Below are 25,236 nucleotides of genomic sequence, written 5' to 3'. Positions count from 1 at the left end.
TGAAAAGATATCTTTACACACTTATTGTATATCTATTTTGATAAATCTTTTAAACTTTTTATCATAGTACCTGTACGTTCTGTTCTTCAAGAGACCTCGACGTAGATTCAGTAAAACTCAACTTTACGTTATCTTGATTTAATCCATCCTTGATCAAGTCACCAATCAGTTTTTTGTCCTGAGAACAGTCAATGTTTCCCACTTGGGTACTTACAGGCATTTGTTTACGATAGTTCAACATGTGTAGTACCTTTCCAAGGTGTGAAATACTTTCTAACAATACCGTTATCTCAGTTTGCACCTGTAAAAATTATAAAAAATAAATAAAAATAACTACTTAATCCCCAAGAACTGTCATAAAATATAAAAAGAAAGCTCTGACATCGTAAAACTAATTATATTTGGATGCATGGATATTACTTTTCAAAAGACAGACGCCATAATGGTAGTATGTTGTAAACGTCGAATATCCTCTACAGTTTCGTTTCATTTCTCATGGTCTTGCTTGTCTTTGCCTCTGGTTGATATTTGTCTCATTTAAATTCATACATATCTCCTTATATAAATAATGAGATTACTTTCAACTTACTACATCATTTTCGATTTCAGCATCAAGTTCGTTCTTTAAAGCAATCTGTGAGGCAATGAATGCTCTCTCTGCAGGAGTCAGATCAGCATCATTCGGTTCACCATACTCCTGTCTGCTGGAGATATCCGACATTATAGTATATATGTCTAACTGGCTTGGTGTGTCAGCTGCAGTCTTGGGTAAAATCGCTTCTAACGCATTATTAAGGACTCTTAACACAGCTATAACAGTAAGTTATAAGTTTATTTTAAATAACATTTAAGTTATAAACGTATGATATGCATAATAGTTATCAAAGGTACCAGGATTATAATTTAGTACGCCAGACCCGAGTTTCGTCTACATATGACTCATCAGTAACGATTATATCAAAATATTGCTTTGAAAAGTCAACAATCCGGTTGAGTTCCAATGTCAAAGAAGGCGACAATAGTTTACCTGTCTTTTCATGATTTAAACAATGAAATTACAGTATACCATTATGGTTTAGTAAAATAGCGGAAAAATATACTAGAGGAACCGTCAAACTAATAAATCGAAAATAAACTGATAACGGCATGGCTATACATGGAAAAGACAAACAGACAAATAATAGTAAACAAGAAACAACATAGATCACTTAAGACTTTTTAGTAAAACGTTAAATTCTGCCACAGTTACCTTGACATGTTATAATATAATCTTCATACTTTGGATAAGTATCATTGTCAGCTAACTTAATCAGCTTGTCCAGAAGTAACATATTTCCCTTGAACGCATTAGACTGAAAACATAAAAGGTAGTGTATGTACTTTAATATCGATCGGGATTTGTAGTGACACCATTTCCCTCCCTCTCAATCGGAATAAAATATTACGCAAGCTACATGTTCTCATGTGGTACTTGTTGTAATTGCATGAACTACACGATAGCATGAACTTCACCATAACATATACTCATCCCTTTATTCTGTTGCAATGGTCATGTTCACGGCTATAACAACTTATCACGTATTTTTATTTTCATTCATTTTTACTTATGTGCTTTGTCTTAATGCCTTTTTGTTTGTCTTTGCTACATGTTTGTTTGTTTTTATAATGATTAAGATTATTCCACAGTATTAACTGCTATATCGCTATTTTTAACATTGTTACCTATTATGTCTGTTTTGTTCATACATTGTCTTCATTATGTTGACAACAATCATTGTTGTCAACATAATGAAATTGTATGCGACAGTTTCAAGTGAGGGGTTTAACTAGCTATGAAACCAGGTTTAATCTACCAGTGTTTACATGAGGAAAAAAAATATGTACAAAGTCAGGAGTATAACAGCTGTTATCCATTCATTTGATAAGTTTCAGTTTTTGATTTTGCCTTTTGATTCCGGCGTTTCCGTTTCGAAGTTTTCTCTGAGTTAGGAATTTTAAATTTTATTTTATTTTCATTACTTATGTATATTTTCTTTGACATTGCAATTATTGAAACAAGAGAAATACAACCTTAACTTCAAACGCGTTTATCAACCAACAATCAATCAATCAATCGAATGCGTTTTCCAACTAACTTACCGCAGTGTTGTTAATAGTGAAATCTTTATTATCAATTATTGTTCCAATACTGTATGCAACTTGATCTAAATCCACAGAAGACGAGTCATCAACTAAATCAGAGGCTTCAAATAATATACTAGAAAAGTTCAGTAGTTTCTAAAAAATATAAGATTAAGAATGGATTATTCATCATACTGATAATTTAAAATCATATATATGAGAAATATATCAATCATTTCTGTCGTTCGGTTGCTGTATTATGTGATATAGATACAATGGATAAGCGTTGATTCTTGAAAAATAAATCATGAGCCCGCAGGGCGAATGGTTTGTTTTTCATGAATCAACGCTTAACCGTTGTATCTATAACTTAAACTATTGTGATAATGTCTTTTCAAAATTAAAGCCTATTCTTAATTAGAAGGTATTGTTAGTGAGTTTAAATAACCATGTTATCGTGACAAACGATGCATTACAATATATCATATATTACATTTAAATCATTATGGTTAAAACAATACAAATACATGTTGTACACATAACGTCTGCCCTTAAAGATTTTCATTTATCAGGCATCTGAACATTATATGTTTTGACAAAATAATTTATTTGATCTTATTTCTAATAAAATTGGGGAATGTGTCAAAGCCTGGGACAACAACTTGACAAAAAACATATATATGGCATATATATAAAGCATGTGTCCGTAATTTCTAACAAGAAGTCTCATTACCTACATCACGATTTTCTAGCATTGGAATTTGTGAATAAACAAATGTAATCATACTATATTGATTTATAAAACAAAAATAGACACCTATAATGTTAACATTTCCGTTTTAAACATGTAGAATAGATAACAATCATCCAACAATAAACGACCAAACTCGCTTTTATTAAACAAAATATCCAAAATCACTTAATAAACAAGGAACAAACCAGGAAAAGTCGAGAACAGGGACAAAAACAAAAACAGGATTCGAACCTAAGCCGACAAGTTCTAACTCATTGAGCATTTCCATGAAACCTCGTGGCTACCAACTCATACTATATGATTGCCTATTATTGTATATTTAAAGGTACAATCTACGTGTGTCCGTTGTACCGATGTATATCAAATATTCAATTTATATATATGAATTAGACAATTGAATCGTAACCAATTGGTAGCCGAGAGGTTACGTGGATGTGTTGATGTAAGTGACAATGAAGAGAATTCATGGACGGGTTCGACTCCGAGTGCAGGCATATATAAATTACAAAAATTAAAGGTAAGTTTTTAAAATAATTCCATTACTGAACAGAAATCAGTAAAATTGGCCAATTCAACCTTAATGTAATTAGGCACACAAAGGAAACAAAAGAATGACAAAAGGTGAGTCCATTTCAGCGACGAATTAAGGAAGCGTTGATTCTAGAAAAAGAATCCACGGTAAATGAATGGGCTGACGTCACCACAATGGTTTAATATTGAATACTTCACCTATCTTTTAAATACTTGATGTTATATTCATATCATTAAATACTACAGAGTGTATAAGACGGATCTTGTTATATCTGAATCAGTACGAGATTCATTTCATGACTGGCAGTCTTTATGTACATTAGTGGGATTTGAGAGCAAAGCGAATTAGATAAAAGGAAAAAAGGAAAATTGCAAACCTAGTCCTGGCAAAAAGTGTCTGGTTAGAAATCTTCATAAATAAATGGCTTATAATGAATGAGATGCTTACTTCTTCGACGCATTATATCAAAGCTCCTTCCGAAGGTTATTCGATTCTTTCGATTTGATTTCGAAATTATGTCTTCTTTTTCCAAAATAAAAAGAGAGTTGAACATGGGTAAAGTTGTATTGCCTAAATTCACCAATGCACCGGGGTACCCTAGCTCTGGAAGATCTATGAGAGAAAAATATATCACTCGGAAGTCATTTGTGAATGATGAAACAAATGTTTCCGATATTTAGCTGAAATATGCCATTTGAATTTTGAACCCTAATGGATAGTCTTCAATATCTCCTTATCTTGTATGATAATTATTTTTAAAATCTATACATTCTATTCAAGCATCTAGTAAACATTTGATCTCACCTGCATTATTTCATTGTGAAGTGAAACATTTCCATAATCCGGATGTTGATACATATCCCATAATTCATCAAACGTTTTGGTGATATTTGAACCATCATCACGTGTTTCAATACCAATACTTCCCCAATCAGCTGGATCGGTATCAAAGATAGTCCCATTCGATTTCAAAGTCTTAGAAGAAAACTAATATTGATATATGATTACTGTGATAAGTTTGCTTTAAATGTGGTGTATTATCAAATATGGTTTATTCTTATTATAAATATAAGATTTCTTTGTTAATTTTATTCCAAATATTTTTAAAATATGTATACAAATTGGTAACCGGTTTTGCATGAGATGGTGTACATCTTGGCACTGTTTATGGAGTTCTTCGAATTTACAGCATTTAATATAATAGTGGTCAACAGCATTATTTCTAAACAAGTAAAATGAGTTCTGTTAGTCTGACTCATGTAATTTTGATAATTATTTTGCATATGTTATTATGTAATGTGTTTTGTTTAGCATGTACCTGTTTATTTTAATATTTCGGTGTGTTTGTTTGTTGTGCGCACTTTTTTTACATCGGAAAATTAACGCAATGAACAAAATTGAAAAATATGCTATTCTTATGATGGATTATTTTTTTTTATTTTGCTTAACATCCAGTTGCAAATATGTAATGCACGTTCAGGACGATAGTCTGCTATGCATTTCATTGAAGTAAAAATTCGATGTTGAAATTTTGATTTATATTGTCAACAAAAGAGAGATAATAGTGTTGGGTTTTTTTTATAAGTAAAAAATCTTAAATCTACTGTCACAAATTATTGTTAACTTAGCATCATCAAGGCTAATAAAATAAGTAAGCTAATTAACTCTTCTACGATAAACTAATGACGTATGGCAAGTATTCTGTATTAACAATATTGTAAAATTTTATTATTTATATCTACAAAACAAACAAACCAATTCTTTCATAGGTGTTCCAGCTACTTCTGTGTTCATGGCTACTTGTTTGACATTTCCAATCTTCCGGTAATACTCAATGTTATCAGATGAAGAATTCAGATATGCTGCCACACTGGGTTCATCGTCAGTTATATAGCCAGGTAGAATCTTAAACAATAGTTTATTTTCACTACACATGTGTATATAATGTTTGATAATATGTTAATTGATTTGAAATGCTTTACTAAATGCGACGCAATAGGAATTTGAAATGAATTTCCAGAACACAAACCAAGTTTGTTAGTACATGTCGTGTTATTGACTCTTTTTAGTGAAACGCTTTATGGAAACTTTATGTATTTTTTGTCTATTTTTCAAAATATAAAACAGGTTTTTTATTTTCCTAATTAGTGGTCAGTCTAATTGAAACGTATCCAATCGTATCAGAAACGTGGATGCAATACATATCCCGTGATATACTTAAATAATATGACCACGAGTACAAGTTCCTGTATTCTTTATTGAGACAAATGCACAACAAACTTGGGAATGACGGAACAACTAATGAATTTGAACCCGGTTTGATTTAAAATGTGTTACTAAATGTTAATTACAAAAAATGGGACGAAGGGATAGTCCGGTAAGAGACATATTTGGTTCCATATATTAAGTTCATTATTTTCAAACCAGAATACTTCAAGTTGATGATTAAGTATTTAATGTAAAACATTGATAGTATTATTCAAACTAGCACAAAACATTACCAACACTAATCCTTTTTTTTTTATGTTAGTTTAGAAAAAAGGAGTCAAAATGTAATCAACATACCGGACCTACGTTGATCGTACATTCTGCATAATCAACGAATATGTCGTAGATTTGTACTTTAACTGTAACATTGTAATCGTCTTTCTCTTTACCAGGTTTAAGTCGTATATAATTATCTTCTTCCGCTTAAATAAAATAAAACATATAAGTTACTAATAAAACTACACTATTCTTCTATGTCTTGAAGAAACGCATTGAATTCAAAAGAAATACTACATCAAAAATAATATTAAACATATGCTGGACGTGTTCAGTTTGGTGACTTTATATTTCAACAGTCATACGGTATATAAAGGGGTAATTTTGCACCCTCACTAGCCAAATTGGGTTTTTAAGTTCTTTAATTTACCTTCATAATATATAAATGTTGTCTTATCACTTAATGCAACTCATATATCCTGGTCAACATGGGACTTACGATGTTGCCGTAAATTAAAAGTTTGGTATGTAATATTAGTTGCATGGTGTGTTAGTGACCTAATACGATATATATGGGGTCAGTAAATTCCATATGAGGTAAGAGCACGTTGGATCGGTTCACTTTAAATAGATTTAAGCTCAACTACCTTTCTTGGTATTTTAGTTTAGACTGATTTGAGATTTCAAAGCGTCACATTGGACTTCATCGATCAACACTTTAACAGCAATTATTATAGGTCCAGTATTTATTTTGAATTGTCAGCTGTAATTTTGATCATATTTAGCACTTACTTCCGTAATAAAGTAAAATTTCTTTTCCTTCTGATGTCAGCTCTACTATTCTAAAGTTTATCTGTTCTTTCCAATCATAGTTAGAGTCTCTGTAACTTCTGTAACCCTCGTCCTTCCATCCGTCTGTTGTAACTTTCTTTTCTCCTGAATAAAGAAAAGATTGAAATAACTGATAAGTCCATCGCCATCCTACACGTTGGTCTAAACGTTGTTTTATACTCCCATAAAAGGAAAGATTTAACATGTATCAATTCAGTTGAGCATAGTTCGGGAATCATTTTACAATAGAATATTTTATAGTTGATGTGTTTCCAAAGGTTTTAGTTTATAACCCGGAATTAGTAACTCCTGAATAACGGTAAATACTGTTGTCTTTATTTACGATACAATACTGAAATGACTAACGACTACTATTAAGTAAGAAAGAGAATATTAAGTATTGTTCAGTGCAGTTAAGATATAATTCATGACAATTAAAGTATTGTGTTTAGACTGATATGATTCGAGTGTCACTGAAGATTCTTTCGTAGACGTAACGTGTCTGGCGTACAAAATTTTAATACTTGTATCTACGAAGAGTTCATTAAGAAAAATATGAATTTATCCGCAAGCTCAAAGTACGTTGACTTTGTTGTACGAGGAATACTGCTTTCTCAAAAGTTGATAGACAGGGCTATGAATCCATCAAATTAAGGTTTTCCTTCAAGAATTTTTACGATCGCCATCATGAGCTGATTGACCATTGTGACAAAATTGTGTCAGAAATCGTATCTTATATTCTACCTCAGTCATAATAACCATACTGAACAAAGACATAACACGACGGGTTCCGTATACGGTGCAGGAAATGCTTACCCTTCCGGAGCACCTGATTTCACTCCCGGTTTTTTAGTGGAGTTCGTGTTGTTTTTTATTTATCATTTATAACTGTTGATGTAAATGTCCTTTGGTTTTATGAGTCTTTGTTTACTCCTTGGTTTTGGTTGTTATTTTCTCTTATATCAAAATCATATAAAATGGTTCAGGGGCGAAGTTGTCCAAATTTTATATAAATTGGACTGTAAGTTGCCGCATGTTGAAGTTTTAAAATGGAATAAAAAAAATACTTTTGCAAGGAGTCCAATAACATTACCCCAGTCTGCGTCCTCAACTTCACAAGATCCACCATAAGGAAGTATATTGGTCTTGACTATCCAGATACTGGTACTTATCTCTCCTGATGCTAGCTCCATAAAGCTCTCGATAAGGTATCCTGTGTTCTCGGTTAAAGCATTGGCTTTCATAACAAATCGATTTGTGTTCAACTCTGGAAATGTTAAAAATAAAACTAAGTAAACTAAATAAGATTTTTCTCCTATGCATAAATTAAACAATATTTTGCTTAATTGTTTCAAACTTTGAAGATCTTATAAAACATTTTTTACGGAATAAGTGCGGAAGAATCGTGCCAAAATATATTGTGAATCTGGTTAATTCTTAATCTACCATGATTGCTAAAAATTCATTACTACTATCTCGTAGTTTATAGCCATTTAGTAGCTTACTAATTACCAGATAACATCCAGGATTGCCAGTTACTATTATTTGTAGATGTTTTAGTGCCTAGATCGAAATTTTTAACATTCCACCAAAATTTGTTTTCTTTCTGCTGTTGAAAGGTACACGAAGAACAGGTAGCTCGTAGCGACAGTAAAGATGTCAGGGATGTTTTCTCCATACAGTTCAACCTGCATCTGAAATCGTTAATCAAATATTTATACTTCTCCCAAAATGGTCAGCCAATGAAATTTTAATTTAAATCATATACCATGTATACGTTGTCAAAATGCAATTGAAAACTGTCCATAGTTTTAATAAATTTAATCCAAATCATTTCAATATCATTATATTGTAAACCTTAAACATCTATACGACTATGCTCAGATAAAGCTAAGAATGAAGTTTTACGGAAGTATTTATGAAATGAACGAACAGAGAATTACATGCTTTATGTCTATCAACATTGGCAATTTATAGTCTATACTTTTCATCTATTTTTTTTTTGTACTTCAATACCCCAGAAAGTATTTGAAAAAACAAAATGAATTGAAAAAAAAAAAAAACAAGAAACGAATAAATAGATATAAAAACACTCTTTCATATATAAAAAGAGAAGATGTGGTATGGTTGTCAATGGTCGAACCAGTGCAGATTATATCGTTCGTTTATACTTAATAATCTTTAAAAAAAAAAAAAAAAAAATGGAAACAAAACGATTTCGTAAAACGTTTAAAAAAGCAATTAAGCTACTAAACCTGTCACCAGAGGTCGTCTATGTCCGATTATAATCTGACAATGAAGAGGTTGGTACGTTTTATAAAGTCAAGACATCGGGCCACTGTTAGACTATATGTTGTTGTCTGTATATCTTAACGTTTGTAGGTTTTTTAATTTTTGTTTAGATTTTTTGTTGTCATGAATTTCATATTTTCTTTATTCATTTGTGTATTATTTGCCTAGCATTAGTAATGCTTTGACAAAGATTAAAACAATAAAAATAATAACAAATTAAAAACATGAATGTTGACGCGAAACACCGATACAAATCTCAACATGTATGTTTACAATGAAATAAATTACAGAAGTCAAGTTTGGGTTTTATTCTTATGTTGGGCGTCTCTTCACGATGATATCTTTCCTCATACTCACTCTATTTTAACCTCCTGTACATTTCCCGGTATTGACTGCGCATGCTGTATAAAGTAACTGATAGAATGGTCGTATTCCACTCTTATATAAAGTAGAAACCCCATTCCGTCTAAAACATCCTGTGACGTGACAGTCAGATTTCCATGTCCGTTATCAGAATCATTGAAAAGCGGACAGCTGCTAGCTTCGAATATCTCGTCCCCTAACCATTTCAAGTAGAACAGTTCCTGCTCTTTCATATCGTGCCATCTCATGGAATCTATTGTAATAAACCCGTCCAATATGTCTCCTACATAGTCTAAGAGACATTTTCCCGAATCGTCAATTTTGAGTTGGAAAAAGGCTTCTATACCTATTATGTCTACTAATTCTATTGCTCTCGTTATATGTGGCTGAATTAATTTGAAATCACTAATCAAAGTAAGTAAGTTATCTGAAATAGACTTTGAAAGTTCCGCATTCTCAAGCCAATGATTTAAATCTTCAAAAAACGTACCATTAGCGCTTGGCGGTAATCCCGGTAAATCACCGACTTGAAACAAACTGTTGAGTGTTAATGAACTTTCCGAGAGATATTTAAAAAAGTCAATCGTGTCCAATCGAAACGTTTCAGAGTCTTCGTCGTACAATGATGCAAGAAATTCTAACAGTTCGTTCTTCACAAGAATACTTTGTGTTTCAACAGGGATTACAGATGCTGTACTTAGTTCTCGTCTTGGGTTAAACTCCATTTCATACATATAGTCTATATCATAAAACTTTGTTAGAGGTTTTAATTCATACATGGGCGCCAATGTCGTTGCCAGAGTATTACTAGAGATGTTATATGATACAGTGGTAGTGAAAACACCAAAAGTTTTGTTTTCAGGTGATTGACTGTATATTTCCGTACTATTATCATGGCTAGGTGCTTGGCTATATACTTCTGTACTACTATCATGGCTAGGTGCTTGGCTTGTGTATCTTTCAAGTTCAGTTTTTACATAAATATGTCCTCCTAGTAAACATGTAGTGTTTGCATTTCTTAGTCTTTTAACAACTGAATACAAGGTAGACCCGTTGATGAAAGCGACTTCGTCGTCTATATACTGTATATAACTAGTTTCGTACCATTTCTTTTTATATACTTCTGATGAGTCGTTAAATGCCGTGACAGGATCAAGATTAAACTGTAGTAAATTGTATAAATTGTTCGTCATAAAATTGAGACATTTCCATTGGAAGGTTAGTCCGGTGGGATTACCGGGACCTTTATCTACACTGTACGACACTGAGTTGGCATCGAAATCCAAATCTCCTTCTCCAATGGTCCTTCCGTCCCCACCTTTAATAAAGGCGTGTGGCGGTGGATGGGTTATATGAACAAACATTGATTCTTCCATCCAGAAGGCCATTGCCTCATCAGGGTATCCGATTCTTGCATATAAACGATAAAAACCTATTTCAAGTTCTCCTGGATTAAAAACGAACTTTAGATTCCATTGTGTTTCTCCAATCTGAATCTCTGTTGTTTCATTGTGTATTTTATATAACTCGTAATAAGTGTGGATAATGGTTTCCGGTGCACATTTGTTTTGAGTACGTAAATATATGTCTACTTTTGATGACGTATAAATCTCCATTGGAGATTCAAGGCGTAAAAATTTCTTACTAAACATCGGATAATTAAAACAAGGAGGTACAACTGAAGATATAAGAAAGATCACATTATAAGGACATATAATATTCACAACCCGTGCAATTTGTATGTTGTCTTTTAGTAAGTTTTTTCGTTTGTTATTCTTTTTGCATGTCATGCTGTCAGATGTTTATCCCCGTCAATTTTTAATTCGGCCGTTTTTAAAGTCATGAGCAATTCATTCATCGTAGTAGTAGTAATGTTGCTTTGTGGCATACATTTGTATTATCATTTTTTTTATTTAATTTTTTTTTGTTTGGACGTGCGATGAATTATTGTACTACACAGGGACATTTCACTCACATGAATTTAAATTCGTGTGAATCTCATGAGCAAATCAACTGAATTCTACCTCATCCTAACTAATATACGTGAAACTCACATATAATCAGTTTATGCAAATAAACTCATAAAAAATTTCAGGATTGAATGTGAATCTGAGTCTCAGCTCGAAAAACAATGATTTGACACGATTAAATCCAAAAGTTTTTTCTTATTTATGTTTGCTTCATCTGGTTAATTCAAATTTACTGTCAAAAAATGTGTGTCATGATGTACACTTAATGTGCTCCATTTATATTGTAGTTTTATTTCTTTATCGTTATGATCCACAGCAAAACATCATAAAGACCAAACAGTAATACTGAATACGACTTCATTTTTAAAAGACCATCAATTATCAGACAAAAAGTGCGATCCAGTTTTTTTAAAATATCAAACTAAATTGATCTTTTTCAACCTATTTTACTAAAAACCGAAACAAAATGTTGTAAATCTAATGAAATAATATGCGACTGTTATGCAAGTAAGAGGTTTGGCTAGCTGTAGAACCAGGTTTGATCTACCATTTTCTACACTGGGAAATGCCTGTTACATGTCAGGAATATGTCAGTTGTTTACCATTCGTTTGTTGTATTAGGATTTTTAATTTTGTCATTAATTTTGATAGATTTTTGTTTAGAATTTCCTTGGAATTTGGTAGTTTTGTTATATTATATCAGCTAAGGTTCTAGCGTATCAACACAATTTACAGTACTGTATACCATTTGGGGTTTTTTTTGTATTTGTGTTTTGTTATCAATTGTTATACATATTTTTCTCTCACTTTCCGTGTACTGATTTTTATTTATATGAAGTGTAACTTTTTTAGAGGAAGGGATACCTGAACCGTTTTGTCACGTTATCAATGGACATACCCCCGTACAACATTTGCAGTGTATACAATCAATGCGTGTAATGTGATAACATAACTGAAGACTTTGTATAAAACTACGTTTTAAAGTGCATTTTACAGTTGTCGTCCACTTTGTGCGCGTCATCTTACCTCTACAGTTTTCATTAACCATACTATCACCAATACAGTAGTCTCCACCACATATAGGACTGGGAGCTGTACAATGTCGATAACGTTCATGGGTACCAGTTCCGTAACCACTGACACCTAGTGGCATATGACAACTACTCCAAGATCCCCATTCTGTCCATTGTCCTGCTACTGGTCCTGATGATAAAAAACAAGATAAACAATATCAATCGTATTTATCATAATATGAATATACTGTTTATATATTTGGAAAATCCATCTTAAATCTATTCCGTTCTCACTACAATTGTCCCCATCATATAAAACCTACAAAAATATGCCAGAAATGCTTTTCTTCCATCCTCGTTACACAATCTTCCGTTATAACTTATCGAACGTTGTGATTGTCCAATCATTTCTCGTCACAACTAACTATCATCTGTCGCGAGTTTGCAGTTGTTCTCCGTTATAACTAGCCACCATATGTCGCGAGTTTGCAGTTGTTATACGTTATAACTAACTGCTATTCCTAGTGAGTGTGCAATATAATTCCGAATTAACTAGCCGTCATCCCGTACTCAAATGCAATAATTACCTGTCACCCATTCTGAGTGTGCAATCTTGATTTTTAATTATAGTGTCTGTTTAGTTCACGCATCATTGTAAATATAACGGAATTTGACGAGACTGTTGTACAAATGAGAGGTTTAGCGCTAAAAACAAACCTAGGTTTAATCCACCATTTTCTACATTTGAAAATGTCTGTAACAAGTCAGGTATCTATTCGTTTTTGTATGTGTTTTGTCATTTGAAATTGACATCGATTAGGGACTTTCCGATTTGATTTTCCTCTAAGTTCAGTGTTTTTGTAATGTTACTTTTTCCTCTTATAACTTCAGTCATCCCTTGTGAGTGTGCAGTCATATTCCGAATCAACTTGCCGTCTTCCATCATTAAAATGCAATGTCCTGTGTTTGAATTTATAGCTTGTTGTTCGGTGAGAGCCAAGGCTCCGTGTTGAAGGCCGTACTTTAACCTATAATGGTTTACTTTTTAAATTGTTATTTGGATGGAGAGTTGTCTCATTGGCACTCACAGCACATCTTCCTATATCTAATCATTTGCCGCTATGACTAATCGTCATCTGTCGTAAATTTGTTATCGTTTTCTTTTATAACTAACCGTCATCAGTCGTGAGTTCTAATCATTTCCCACTATACGGTAACTAATCGTCATCCCTAGTGAGTATGCAATAATTTCCCGTTATAACTAACCGTCACCCCTCGTGAGTGTGCAACCATTTCCCGTTATAACTAACCATCATCCCTCGTAAGTGTGCAATCATTTCCCGTTATAACTAACCATCATCCCTCGTGAGTGTTCAATCGTTTTCCGAATCTAACCGTCATCTGTCTTAGATTTGTTTGGTTTATTCATTCTTTTCCAAAACGGATCAGAATGTTTATTTAGTGAAAAATCTGTTCTCGGCAAATGATTGGTTGAAATTTAATTGTGACGTTAAATTTTCTTGTTTTCTTCTGAATTTTCTTATTGTGACGCATGCAAAAAGGCGACCATGTCTGATGACGTCACATCAAAACTACACAACTTTCCTCAAATCTTTGAACAGGAAAGATAAAAATCATAAGAGAAACAGATTCCACCACTGTGACTCGTGTATAACGATATTTCTCCACTCTTAACAGTTAAATTTTAAATATTAATTATTTAAAAAGCTCGGCAAGCCTCGCGCTTTAAATATTAAAATTTAACTGTCTCGAGTGGAGAAATGACGTAATACACTTGCAGTTGTGGAATCTATATTTCCCTTATTACCTACCACAGTCCTTAGTTAGTGTGTCTCTCCCGAGATCGCTACAATCTTTCCCGCCATTACATGGTGTAGGATCATGACACGTTCTGTATCTCGAGGTTGCTCCATAACAATAATATGTACAATCGTCCCATGTGCCCCAGGCCGTGTAACCACCATCTACTATAGCTATCAAAGTAATGTAATGTCACGTGGTATAAACAGTTTGTATATCGATCAAAATAGTAAAGTAATGTAATGTCACATGGTATAACCAGTTTGTATATCGATCAAAATAGTAAAGTAATGTAATGTCACGTGGTATAACCAGTTTGTATATCGATCAAAATATCATAGTAATGTAATGTCACGTGGTATAACCAGTTTGTATATCGATCAAATATCATAGTAATGTAATGTCACGTGGTATAAACAGTTTGTATATCTATCAAAATATCATAGTAATGTAATGTCACATGGTATAACCAGTTTGTATATCGATCAAAATATCATAGTAATGTAATGTCACGTGGTATAAACAGTTTGTATATCTATCAAAATATCATAGTAATGTAATGTCACATGATATAAACAGTTTGTATATCTATCAAAATATCATAGTAATGTAATGTCACATGGTATAAACAGTTTGTATATCTATCAAAATATCATAGTAATGTAATGTCACATGGTATAAACAGTTTGTATATCTATCAAAATATCATAGTTATGTAATGTCACATGGTATAAACAGTTTGTATATCTATCAAAATATCATAGTAATGTAATGTCACATGGTATAAACAGTTTGTATATCGATCAAAATATCATAGTAATGTAATGTCACGTGGTATAAACAGTTTGTATATCTATCAAAATAGTAAAGTAATGTAATGTCACAGAATTTGACCTTCTTTGCAGTTATTAAGATTCAACATTGTTAACTACCATAATTAATTTCGTTCTTTCTTAAATTAGTTTTATATGTTTGACCTCTGTTTGATTTTAACATCTGATTTGATTTCTACATTTACAATGTTTAGTTAATCCGTGACCTTACTTAGTTTACATTATTTTGGTGTATTGAGTTGTTGATGGTCGGGCGTTGACCTTTGATTGTAAGATGTTCACTGCTTTGTCCTTATGGTATTTACTCGGGTATTTATTAATTTGATATCGCATTGGCGTTTATTACATACCGTTGCTTGACACATTATATGACTACCCTTTTTATGAGCGAATGTTTAAGAGTTCATGTCTTGCTCTATGCTCATTTTAATATGGGTAGCCATACGTTTTCTTAATTGAATTGCTGCAGATTTTTTCATTTCGGGGCCTTTTAAAGCCGACTACACGGTACGGATTTTTCTCATTGTTGAAGGCCGTACGGTCCCTTATTTTTTTCAATTTGTCAATATAAGTGTAACGAGCGTAAGCGAGGTGTAAAATGTTGACAAATATAATGCTTTCCCATGTAAGAATTGGAATAGAGCATGGCATGATAGAATTTTCGATTCTAATTCGTATAATAATGATAAAAAACAAATGAACAGTATCTGATCACTTGTTGTTGTGTATCTGATACTTGTAAATGTACTTTTAGAATTATTTTTATCGTATTTCCTAGCGATCGACACCAACACGAATTTCCATTCTGATCTCCAACATTGTTCAAAGTCTAACCCTCAAAGTTTTTAAATGACGTTTTGGTATCAAAAACCTCTTTGTTGTTAGATCGCTGTCTTATTTACGAATGTCCATTTATAATGTGCTGAATTGAAAAATATAACAGCATTATACCATTAGACAAACAAATAGTACTTTTGTCTGATATATAACTAATGCTTACCAAAAAAAGTACCAAGTATAGTTTATTAAACTTTAAAAAACATTTGGTCATGTATTTTCAAATCACAATAACTGAAATTTTACTACACAATTTCAGATGACCATACCTGTAGTTATAAAACAATCTCTAGATTCTGAAAAACTCCTTTTTTCCTCTCCCTTTTTGTCTGTCTCTCTTCCATTCCTTGACTGCGTCCCCAAACATGTTTTGTCTAGACTTCCGTGCTTAGGTTGACAATTACCCCATTCGTCCCATGTGATTATGGATTCTTTACTAAATGCCTGGCCTAAAACAAAAATGATGTGATACACAACCTTATTTATAACTTGTTTTTCTTTCAAATAACAGCAGTACAAAATCATTTATTTAAATGTCAATGTCTCTGTACACCAATATCTTCTGCAGGATACTACGGAAGCGTTTTAGCGCCATACAACTTTTTTTTTAATATTTCTTCCTATGTTTGCGTTTTAACGCAAATATTTGCCATATAACGCAACCTTAGCGTTAAACGCAAAACATTTGCGATAAACGCAAACCTTTGTGAAATAACGCAAACATCTTGATTTCAATAATTCATTAAGTTTCGTATATATGTCCGTCTGTCATTAATTTCGGTTGTGATTTACTAGTCTATAAGAAAGAAAAAAACATAAATACATGGCCAAATCATTAATAAAGAAACATTTGTTTTTTTTATCTCAGAATATGATAAAGATTATTTGATAAAAAGTAATTGAATTTTTCATTTCAATATAGTGAAGTATTTTTCAGATGCTTGGGTAGCAATTTGAATGGAAAGAACATACTTTTATTAATAAAACATCTTCATACCATACATTTATTGCCAAAGAGTAGCTATTTTTAATCTAACCAACTTAACATTGTCATCAAACGAGAGCTTACTTTGGATGTATGTTTATTTTCGGTTATAGCTATATTAGCTGGGTTGATCTGTTATTTTCTTCGGTAAAGCTTCATTTTACTCAGTTTTCTTTGTAATATATATACTAGTAGTATCATGGATGTCAATTATGGGGGCCTTTATAGTTTACTGTTCGATGTGAGCCAGTGATCCGTGTTGAAGATGGAGATTTTCATATTGGCACTCATACATTTACCACACCTTCTTCATATATTATTCTGCTCGTTATTAGTCAATGATATGTTCTAAATATTCAACCATTTGACTTTGCAATGAGTACAAAGGTGATAAATTTTATAATATACAGCCTCCTCCATTAATAACTGCTGTTTCCTTTGAATCTTAACTAAGAAATAAGATAAAACAAATGTTTGCGTTATACCGCAAACATAGGAAGAAATATTTTTAAAAAAAGTTGTGTGGCGCTATTACGCTTCCGTGGGATACAATTTCATCATCGTGACCGTTAAAATACAAAGGCTCTAGGATCTATCACGCTAGTATCTAGTCAGTGATTAAATATGGGGCTCATCAAAACATAATTTATATACATTTGCATATTGAAAGTATATTTATGTTGCGTTAATTCTCTGTGTTTGTAAGTAAGAGTTGTTTAATGCAACTCGAAATGGTTATGGGGAATATGTCAAAGCGACAACAACCCGACAAAAGAGCATATTACAGTCGAAGGCTACTTATGGGTATTCATCACAGCGAGAAAATCCCGCACCCGGAAGTGGACACCAGCTGACCTTTAAAAGAAAATTTGTACTTTTTCAGTGAAAATGACCAGAGTCTCCAGAGTTGGAACAGGTGCAAAAATGCGGCGGGTTTGACATTTTAGTGAGAATTCAAATATCTCCGTATAACTCTAGCCAATACAGAATAAAACACAGAGCAGTTTGAAAGAAGTCCGAGTACGATGTAAGAATAGGTAATATATGAAACTAAGCAAAATGACAATGATACATACATAGATTGATTCAGACTATTAGCAGTGACGGACATGTCATGACAGTGGCGGATCCAAAGGGGGGTTCCGGGGGTTGAAACCCCATTTTTAGACGATCAATGGTTTTAAATAGGAACATATGGTTGGACCCTCCCTTTAAATATGGCTTGATCCGCCTCTGCAACATGTTGACAAGTTGCGAAAATCAATATTGACAATGTACTCAAAAAGTAAAATAAGGTATCTTTGAGTGAAATAATATAAAAAAGAAGATGTGGTATGATTGCCAATAAGACAACTATCCACAAAAGACCAACATGACACAAACATGAACAATTATAGGTCACCGTACGGCCTTCAACAATGAGCAAAGCCCATACCGCATATAGTCAGCTATAAAAGGCCCCAATAAGACAATGTAAAACAATTCAAACGAGAAAACTAACGGCCTTATTTATGAAAAAAATGATTTTTTTTTAATGATAATAACCCGACATAATTTTTAAAACTTTTTTTCCTTGTCTATTGATATTTTAAAATCTAATTTATTTGAAAAGTGAGTGAAATTACCCTCACTTTACCTTGTGGCTTGCTCTTTTTTATTGTTTTCTGGTTGGTTTTGTTAAGGGTGGTGAGGCATGACGAGTAAATAATTGTTATTTCTTATTTAACAGATTATGATTATGCATGTGTTTCCGGATGCAAATATTTATAAGAACTTTAGAACGATGAATTAAAATGTTCATTTTAAATGCTCGATAATAAATAATCCTTAATAACATTAGTGTGATTTTTGTGATATGTTTGGGAACGTCGAAGAACTTAATGAAATGGCCCTGACATAATGTAGTTAAAACTGTCACCGGTAAATCATAAGTATGTAAATTTACTTATATCAAAAGTGTAAACAAAGTAATAATAAACCAATAATAAAGTTTTCAATAGTTAATTGAATTATTTTACCAGATTAAACAAGCAGTATTGATTTGCAATATTTCAATTTAGAGATTCCAACAATACTAAAAGTCAATCAACTTTTTGTAACATAACATCTTCAATTATTTAGATTTTATATGTTTCAATTTCTAGGTAAAAGAGCTTTTAAAAGAAACATTTTGAAACAAATATTAAATTGATATTTTGATAAACTGTATGTGCTGAAGTATTTAAGGTTAGATACTATGAGATTTTCTTTATTGATATAGTTTTATTTTTTTTAATCACAACGAGGGATCTTTTAACTGTTTTTAAGTTTGATTTTTTTTCCAAGATTGTCTCTTGATTTTAAGGGAGTACAGTTATATATAGACATCCCCTATCATAACATTAGTTTGATCTTCATGGGTTTGCGGACTGTTGGTGAATATCTGTGTTACAGATCCAAATTCTATATTTTATCAAAGACCCATCTCTCAAGAAATCAATCAGTATTTAAACATTGTAAAAAAGTATAGTACTAAATAAATGAGAGCCATTCTATACTGTATTATAAGAGACCATTAAAATGCATAGCTAGCATATGCTAAACAATATCAAATAAAATACTATTAACAATATATAAAATTTCTATTTTGAAACCAAACAACAGGTTTTGGCACACACATGTATCATATTATCAGATTATTACATGGCATTTTTCATATCGCATGTATTATCAGCCCTAGGTTCAATATCAGCCCAAGAGCCGCATGGCTCGAGGGCTGATATTGACCGAGGGCTGATAATACATGCGATATGAAAAATGACATGTTATGATCTTTTTATCATATGCTTCAACAATGGAGAAAAATAACAGATTCATATATAATTGATTCTTTTACGTTGTTCTAAAAATAGAACTTCAAAGAGTGAAAAGTTTACGGATGTCGGACGCCAAATATAGTACATTCGATATGAAATCTTTCTATCGTATACATTGTACCCAAACAGAAGAGAAAAATATCTAAATATGTACAAACCGACAAAAAAAGTTATTCAACAATATCCATAATGAACACTGTTTCGAAAAGTCAATTTTTTAAAGTAATTTTCTAAATTGTGTTTGAAACTTTAAAAAAAACATTTATTTATTATTTTTTTTTTTTTTCTTCGTTTTTTTTTTTTTTTTTTTTTACTTAATATACTTTCCAGTATCTAAATAATTGTTTTGTACATTACTTTGTAATGTTTTCCACTGAAAACGAAGCATTGAGGTGTGTTTTCCGGTATTTGCCGAGTATCACCGGAATGCCATGCGATAACGTTACGGAAAGGCATGTGATAACAATCGAAGTATGTGATAAACTTTTCATATCAGCCCGCTAAGCACCAATTCGAAAAATATGGAATTAACGTTTAATGTAATGCTTTTATCATACAGTAAGAATCATATGTTATTTAGTCTAAGTATATGATAATATCAGATTATTACATCGCATTTTTCATATCGCATGTATTATCAGTCGTAGGTTCAATATCAGCCCAAGAGCCGCATGGCTCGAGGGCTGATATTGACCGAGGGCTGATAATACATGCGATATGAAAAATAACATGTTATGATCTTTTTATCATATGCTTCAACAATGGAGAAAAATCACAGATTCATATATTGATCATTTTATGTGGTTCCCAAATAGAAGCTCAAAGAGTGAAAAGTTCACGGACGTCGGACTCCAAATTTAGTGCATTCGATATGAAATCTTTCTATCAGATGCCTCAACAGAAAAAAAAACCCATTTTAATATGGAGTTTGAAAAAGTGAACTTTTTAACGTAACTTTCTAAATTATGTTTGAAACTTTTAAAAAACGCATTTATTTAATAATTTGATTTTTTTTTTTTTTTATTTATTATTTTACAAAATATACTTTCCAGTATCCAAATAATTGTTTCTTTAATAAAATTGAGATTGTACACTACTTTGTAAGTTTTTTAGTGAAAATGTAGCATTGAGGTATATTTTCCGGAATTTGCCGAGCATCACCGGAAAGCCATGCGATAACGTTACGGAAAGGCATGTGATAACACTCGAAGCATGTGATAAACTTTTCATATCAGCCCGCTAAGCACCAATTCGAAAAAATATGGAATTTACGTTGATTTAATGATATTATCATACAGTAAAAATCATATGTTATTTAGTCTAAGTATATGATAAATTGTATTTATATCAGTGAATTAAAAAAAAAAACTTATTATTGGCTATAATCAAAATATCAATAGATATCAAAGGTACCAGGATTATAATTAAGTACGCCAGACGCGCGGGCCTTCTACATATGACTCATCAGTGATGCTCATATCAAAATATTTATAAAGCCAAACAAATTAAAAGTTAAAGAGCAGTGAGGATTCAAAATTCAAAAAAGTTGTGCCAACTAACATTACCTTAATAATTTTTTTTATTTCTTATTATCATAATTGGGCGTTTTTCAATAAAAACGTGTTTTCTTGTCCCAGCCAAATGTGTTTGATTTTTGCAAGTAATTTTTTTGTGCAGTCAGTACATTGAATTAGATTTAACATTTTTAAGCCAAGAAACAGTTTATTTTGAGAGGGATTGATAAGATATTGACTCCTGAATGGTCCAAAACCACCAAAATGGCATGTCCCTAGACCGCCTGTTCAACATTGATACTCTAAAATATCGTAAAAAAATGAAGAAATAAATGTCATTTTTACTTTACATAAGTTCTTTAATAATTCAAAAGTATGTTCAGAGCCAACATATTTTAATAAAAAGCTTTCAAATAGGATTTTTAGTTTCGGAAGGTGTGTCCCTCGCAAAATGTCCACTACGAAACGAAGTCATCAAAATTTGCCAATAAACAGTTTTATAAAAGTCCCCTACGAAACAGTACCTAATTATGAAAATAATATCATTTGAAAGAATATTTAATTTAAATACAAACAGGTCTATAATGGAGGTATTCAAATTAACTCTTGAAATTAAATTTTAGACAAGTTGATTTTCCATTTTCATTTAGGTCTGAAAGTTACGCTTTTATTGAAAAACGCCCAATTACGTCCTTATATTCTACTATAGGTATCTCATCGAGTTAGACCAGGGAATATTTCATTTTAGAAGAGTACCACTTTTGGTACCTTAAATGGAACATGTATTAACTGCCATAGCAGGACATCGGAATTTTCGTTCGATTTTGCACTGATATGAGTTTCTCAAACCATCAGTTTTTAGTTTTCGTGGACTTATATTTCATTGCACCGTTTCGTCAATTTGGCATGATGTTGTCTATAAGGGTTGTAATGTTGGACATGCACTGCAATCGGGAATAACAACGCATATTCAATGTATATAACTTTATGCATACGTTAAAGAGCAAAACGTTTTAATTTCTAATTTTAAAGTTAATATTCCTAAATAAATAGAAATATTTTTTTAGCGACTTTTCCAAATGCTAAAACTGAAAATCGTCATATTCGGAAGTAGCGATCTCGTTAGCTATCCAGTCTCCTAGGAAATTGCTAACAATGATTTACGTTATTGTCTTTATATTTATTATAGTTCTCCTAAAATTTTGAATGTATGTTTTTCACGCAGAAAATTAAGCGGCACATCAAAAACTATTTCAACTTAATGAAAAGTCTAGGTACATACTATGCCAACTTAATGACAAGTCTAGGTACATACTATGTCAACTTAATGACAAGTCTAGGTACATACTATGTCAACTTAATGACAAGTCTAGGTACATACTATGTCAACTTAATGACAAGTCTAGGTACATACTATGTCAACCTAATGACAAGTCTAGGTACATACTATGTCAACTTAATGACAAGTCTAGGTACATACTATGTCAAATTAATGACAAGTCTAGGTACATACTATTCAACTTAATGAAAAGTCTAGGTACATACTATGTCAACTTAATGACAAGTCTAGGTACATATAATTTTAACTTACCCTCAAAGTTATAACTTGTTCGACAGAGACGAATAGGAGAGATTCTAAGATGTAAGTGACGTAATTGAAAAGAAAAGCCATGGGGTATCCATCAACAAAACAAAATCAGTACATGTACGTGCACATGAGAAAAAAAAACACATGAAAAAGAGAAACAGCACTTTTATTGCTGATCGAGTATTTCGTATTTCTTTTATTTTTAATTCCAGTGCTTCCATTTAAATTCAAATATGGACATTTACACAAAACATGAACAATCAGAAATGTGTGGTTAAAATACTTACTTGTAATCAGTAGAAACCAGTAAATTGTCCTCATCATGTATTTATTACATTATACAAAAAAAAATAACATCAACTATTCGTCACCTTTTAGAGAATAACAGGGCTACTTTTAACACTTTGCTGTAGATATTGTAACTTAGAAATCAAATATACTTGAGTTTCTTCTGTCCAATGATAAGTGAATATCAAATTGACGTTAGAAATTATTGAACAGATAATTGAAAACCAATCCCAGATACCATTTAAACAAAACAAATGTCCATAAAACAATTACCCATTAAGTAAAAGTATTGTAACTATTAAAACAAATATAACTGCTACTTAAGAACAAATTATTTCTTCGGGCGGTGGTCCCATTAGACTTGAAACTTTTACATTTTGGAATCCACCACATCGGTCTTGTGAAAGCGTGTCCGCTTTGAGTGCGGGAGTTCAAGGTTCTCACTCAATGTGTATTTATGTTTTAGTACTTTGGCGGACAAGCTATAAAGAGTATCTGTTGTCATTCTCTATCCGTTATAATCTGTTGTTTGTTCAATTCTTTGCCTGTAATAGTATGTTATTTGTTGACACTTTTTGCCCGTTATAATTTTTTTTGTCACATTCATTGTCCGTTATAATCTTTTATTTATTTGTTCACATTCTTTGTCCTTCATAATCTGTTGTTTGTTGACATTCTTTGCATGTTATAATCTATAATTTGTTGACATTCTTTGTCCGTTACAATCTTTTATTTGTTGACAGTCTTTGCATGTTATAATCTATAATTTGTTGACATTCTTTGCCCGTTTTAGTCTGTTATTTGCTGACATTCTTTGCCCGTTATAATCTATAATTTGTTGACATTTTTTGTCCGTTACAATCTTTGATTTGTTGACATTCTTTGCAGGTTATAATCTATAATTTGTTGACATTCTTTGCCTGTTGTAGTCTGTTATTTGCTGACATTCTTTGCATGTTATAATCTATAATTTGTTGACATTCTTTTTCCGTTACAATCTTTTATTTGTTGACATTCTTTGCATGTTATAATCTGTAATTTAATTATCTGTTTTGCCCCTTATACTTATTCATAATTTGTTGACATTCTTTGCCCATTATAATCTGTTATTTGCTGACATTCTTTGCCTGTTATAATCTATAATTTATTGACATTCTTTGCCATTGATATTCTGAAGTCTGTTGATATTATCAATATAGGTGCAACGTTATCGACATGTTACCAAAATAAACCTCTCAAAAGGGTTCAAGGAGGCGTCATGAATTTTTAGTGAGGTGTGTGTTTTTTTTAACAATGATATCAGATAGAAATACCATCAATAGAGTTTATATGTATACAAAATATTTCATGAAATGAGTTAAAAGAACTGCGACAGCTTTTTCTTTTTAAATGTTGGAATGTAATTGTCCCATTACAATGGTAACCATGTCATTGGTTTCTTTTTATCCCCCTTTGTGTCGTTTAGGCCATGAAAAAATTAAATATATACATTGAGTGAATTTGAGAACAGGATGGTGCAATTTAGTCTATTCTAAAGAACTGCTGGATTTCAAATTTGTTCCATTGATTAAAAAAATAAATCTGTCATATATGTTTATACTGTGAATGTTAGAAGTAAAATCACAAAAAACTTAACTCCGAGGAATATTCAAAATAGAAGGTCTGTAATCAAATGGCAAAATCAAAATCTCAAACACATCAAACGAATAGATAACAACTGTCATATTCCTGACTTGGCACAGACATTTTCCTATGTAAAAAATGGTGGAATGAACTTGGGTTTATATCTAGCTTAATCTCTCACTTGTATGACAGTCGTATCAAATTCCATTATATTGACAACGATGAGTGATATATAACAAAGAAGCACAAATAGTCATATATCAAATTAAGCAAGCACATTTATTGTTTTTTTTATTTTTGTATTTTGTTCATGTACGTGAAATTTACCCATAAAGGATTGAAATATCGTAAGTGCTAGGACCGAATGTATTTATAACCATTACCTCTGAGGTAGAACAGCGAGTTTGATTGTATGTTCAATGTTTGTTGGCGTTATTATTTGTATAAAAAAGAAGATGTGGTACGATTTCCAATGAGATAACTGTCCACAAGAGATAAAAATGAAACAGACATTAACAACAATAGGTCACCA

The 25,236-nt window shown here is 31.9% G+C and overlaps 1 protein-coding gene across 1 annotated transcript in view; it reads right to left on the bottom strand.

The window, feature by feature from the left end:
* Positions 1-23,155, bottom strand: part of LOC134726637 (uncharacterized) — a 29,983-nt gene extending 6,828 nt beyond the window's left edge. The window contains exons 1-15 of the mRNA XM_063591048.1: positions 23,081-23,155; positions 16,121-16,300; positions 14,193-14,354; positions 12,374-12,550; positions 9,372-11,055; positions 8,235-8,416; positions 7,816-7,989; positions 6,684-6,827; positions 5,973-6,097; positions 5,163-5,312; positions 4,212-4,382; positions 2,140-2,277; positions 1,250-1,352; positions 590-810; positions 71-301 (exon numbers count right to left, since the gene is read on the bottom strand). Of these exons, the coding sequence (XP_063447118.1) occupies positions 71-301; positions 590-810; positions 1,250-1,352; positions 2,140-2,277; positions 4,212-4,382; positions 5,163-5,312; positions 5,973-6,097; positions 6,684-6,827; positions 7,816-7,989; positions 8,235-8,416; positions 9,372-11,055; positions 12,374-12,550; positions 14,193-14,354; positions 16,121-16,300; positions 23,081-23,117 (3,879 nt within the window). The 5' untranslated portion in view covers positions 23,118-23,155. The remainder of the gene's footprint in view (positions 1-70; positions 302-589; positions 811-1,249; positions 1,353-2,139; positions 2,278-4,211; positions 4,383-5,162; positions 5,313-5,972; positions 6,098-6,683; positions 6,828-7,815; positions 7,990-8,234; positions 8,417-9,371; positions 11,056-12,373; positions 12,551-14,192; positions 14,355-16,120; positions 16,301-23,080) is intronic.
* Positions 23,156-25,236: the final 2,081 nt, after the last annotated feature.

The sequence above is a fragment of the Mytilus trossulus genome, chromosome 7 (assembly GCF_036588685.1).
Source record: "Mytilus trossulus isolate FHL-02 chromosome 7, PNRI_Mtr1.1.1.hap1, whole genome shotgun sequence".
In the NCBI taxonomy this organism is placed as follows: domain Eukaryota; kingdom Metazoa; phylum Mollusca; class Bivalvia; order Mytilida; family Mytilidae; genus Mytilus; species Mytilus trossulus.
This window is presented reverse-complemented; position numbering and strand designations above follow the sequence as displayed.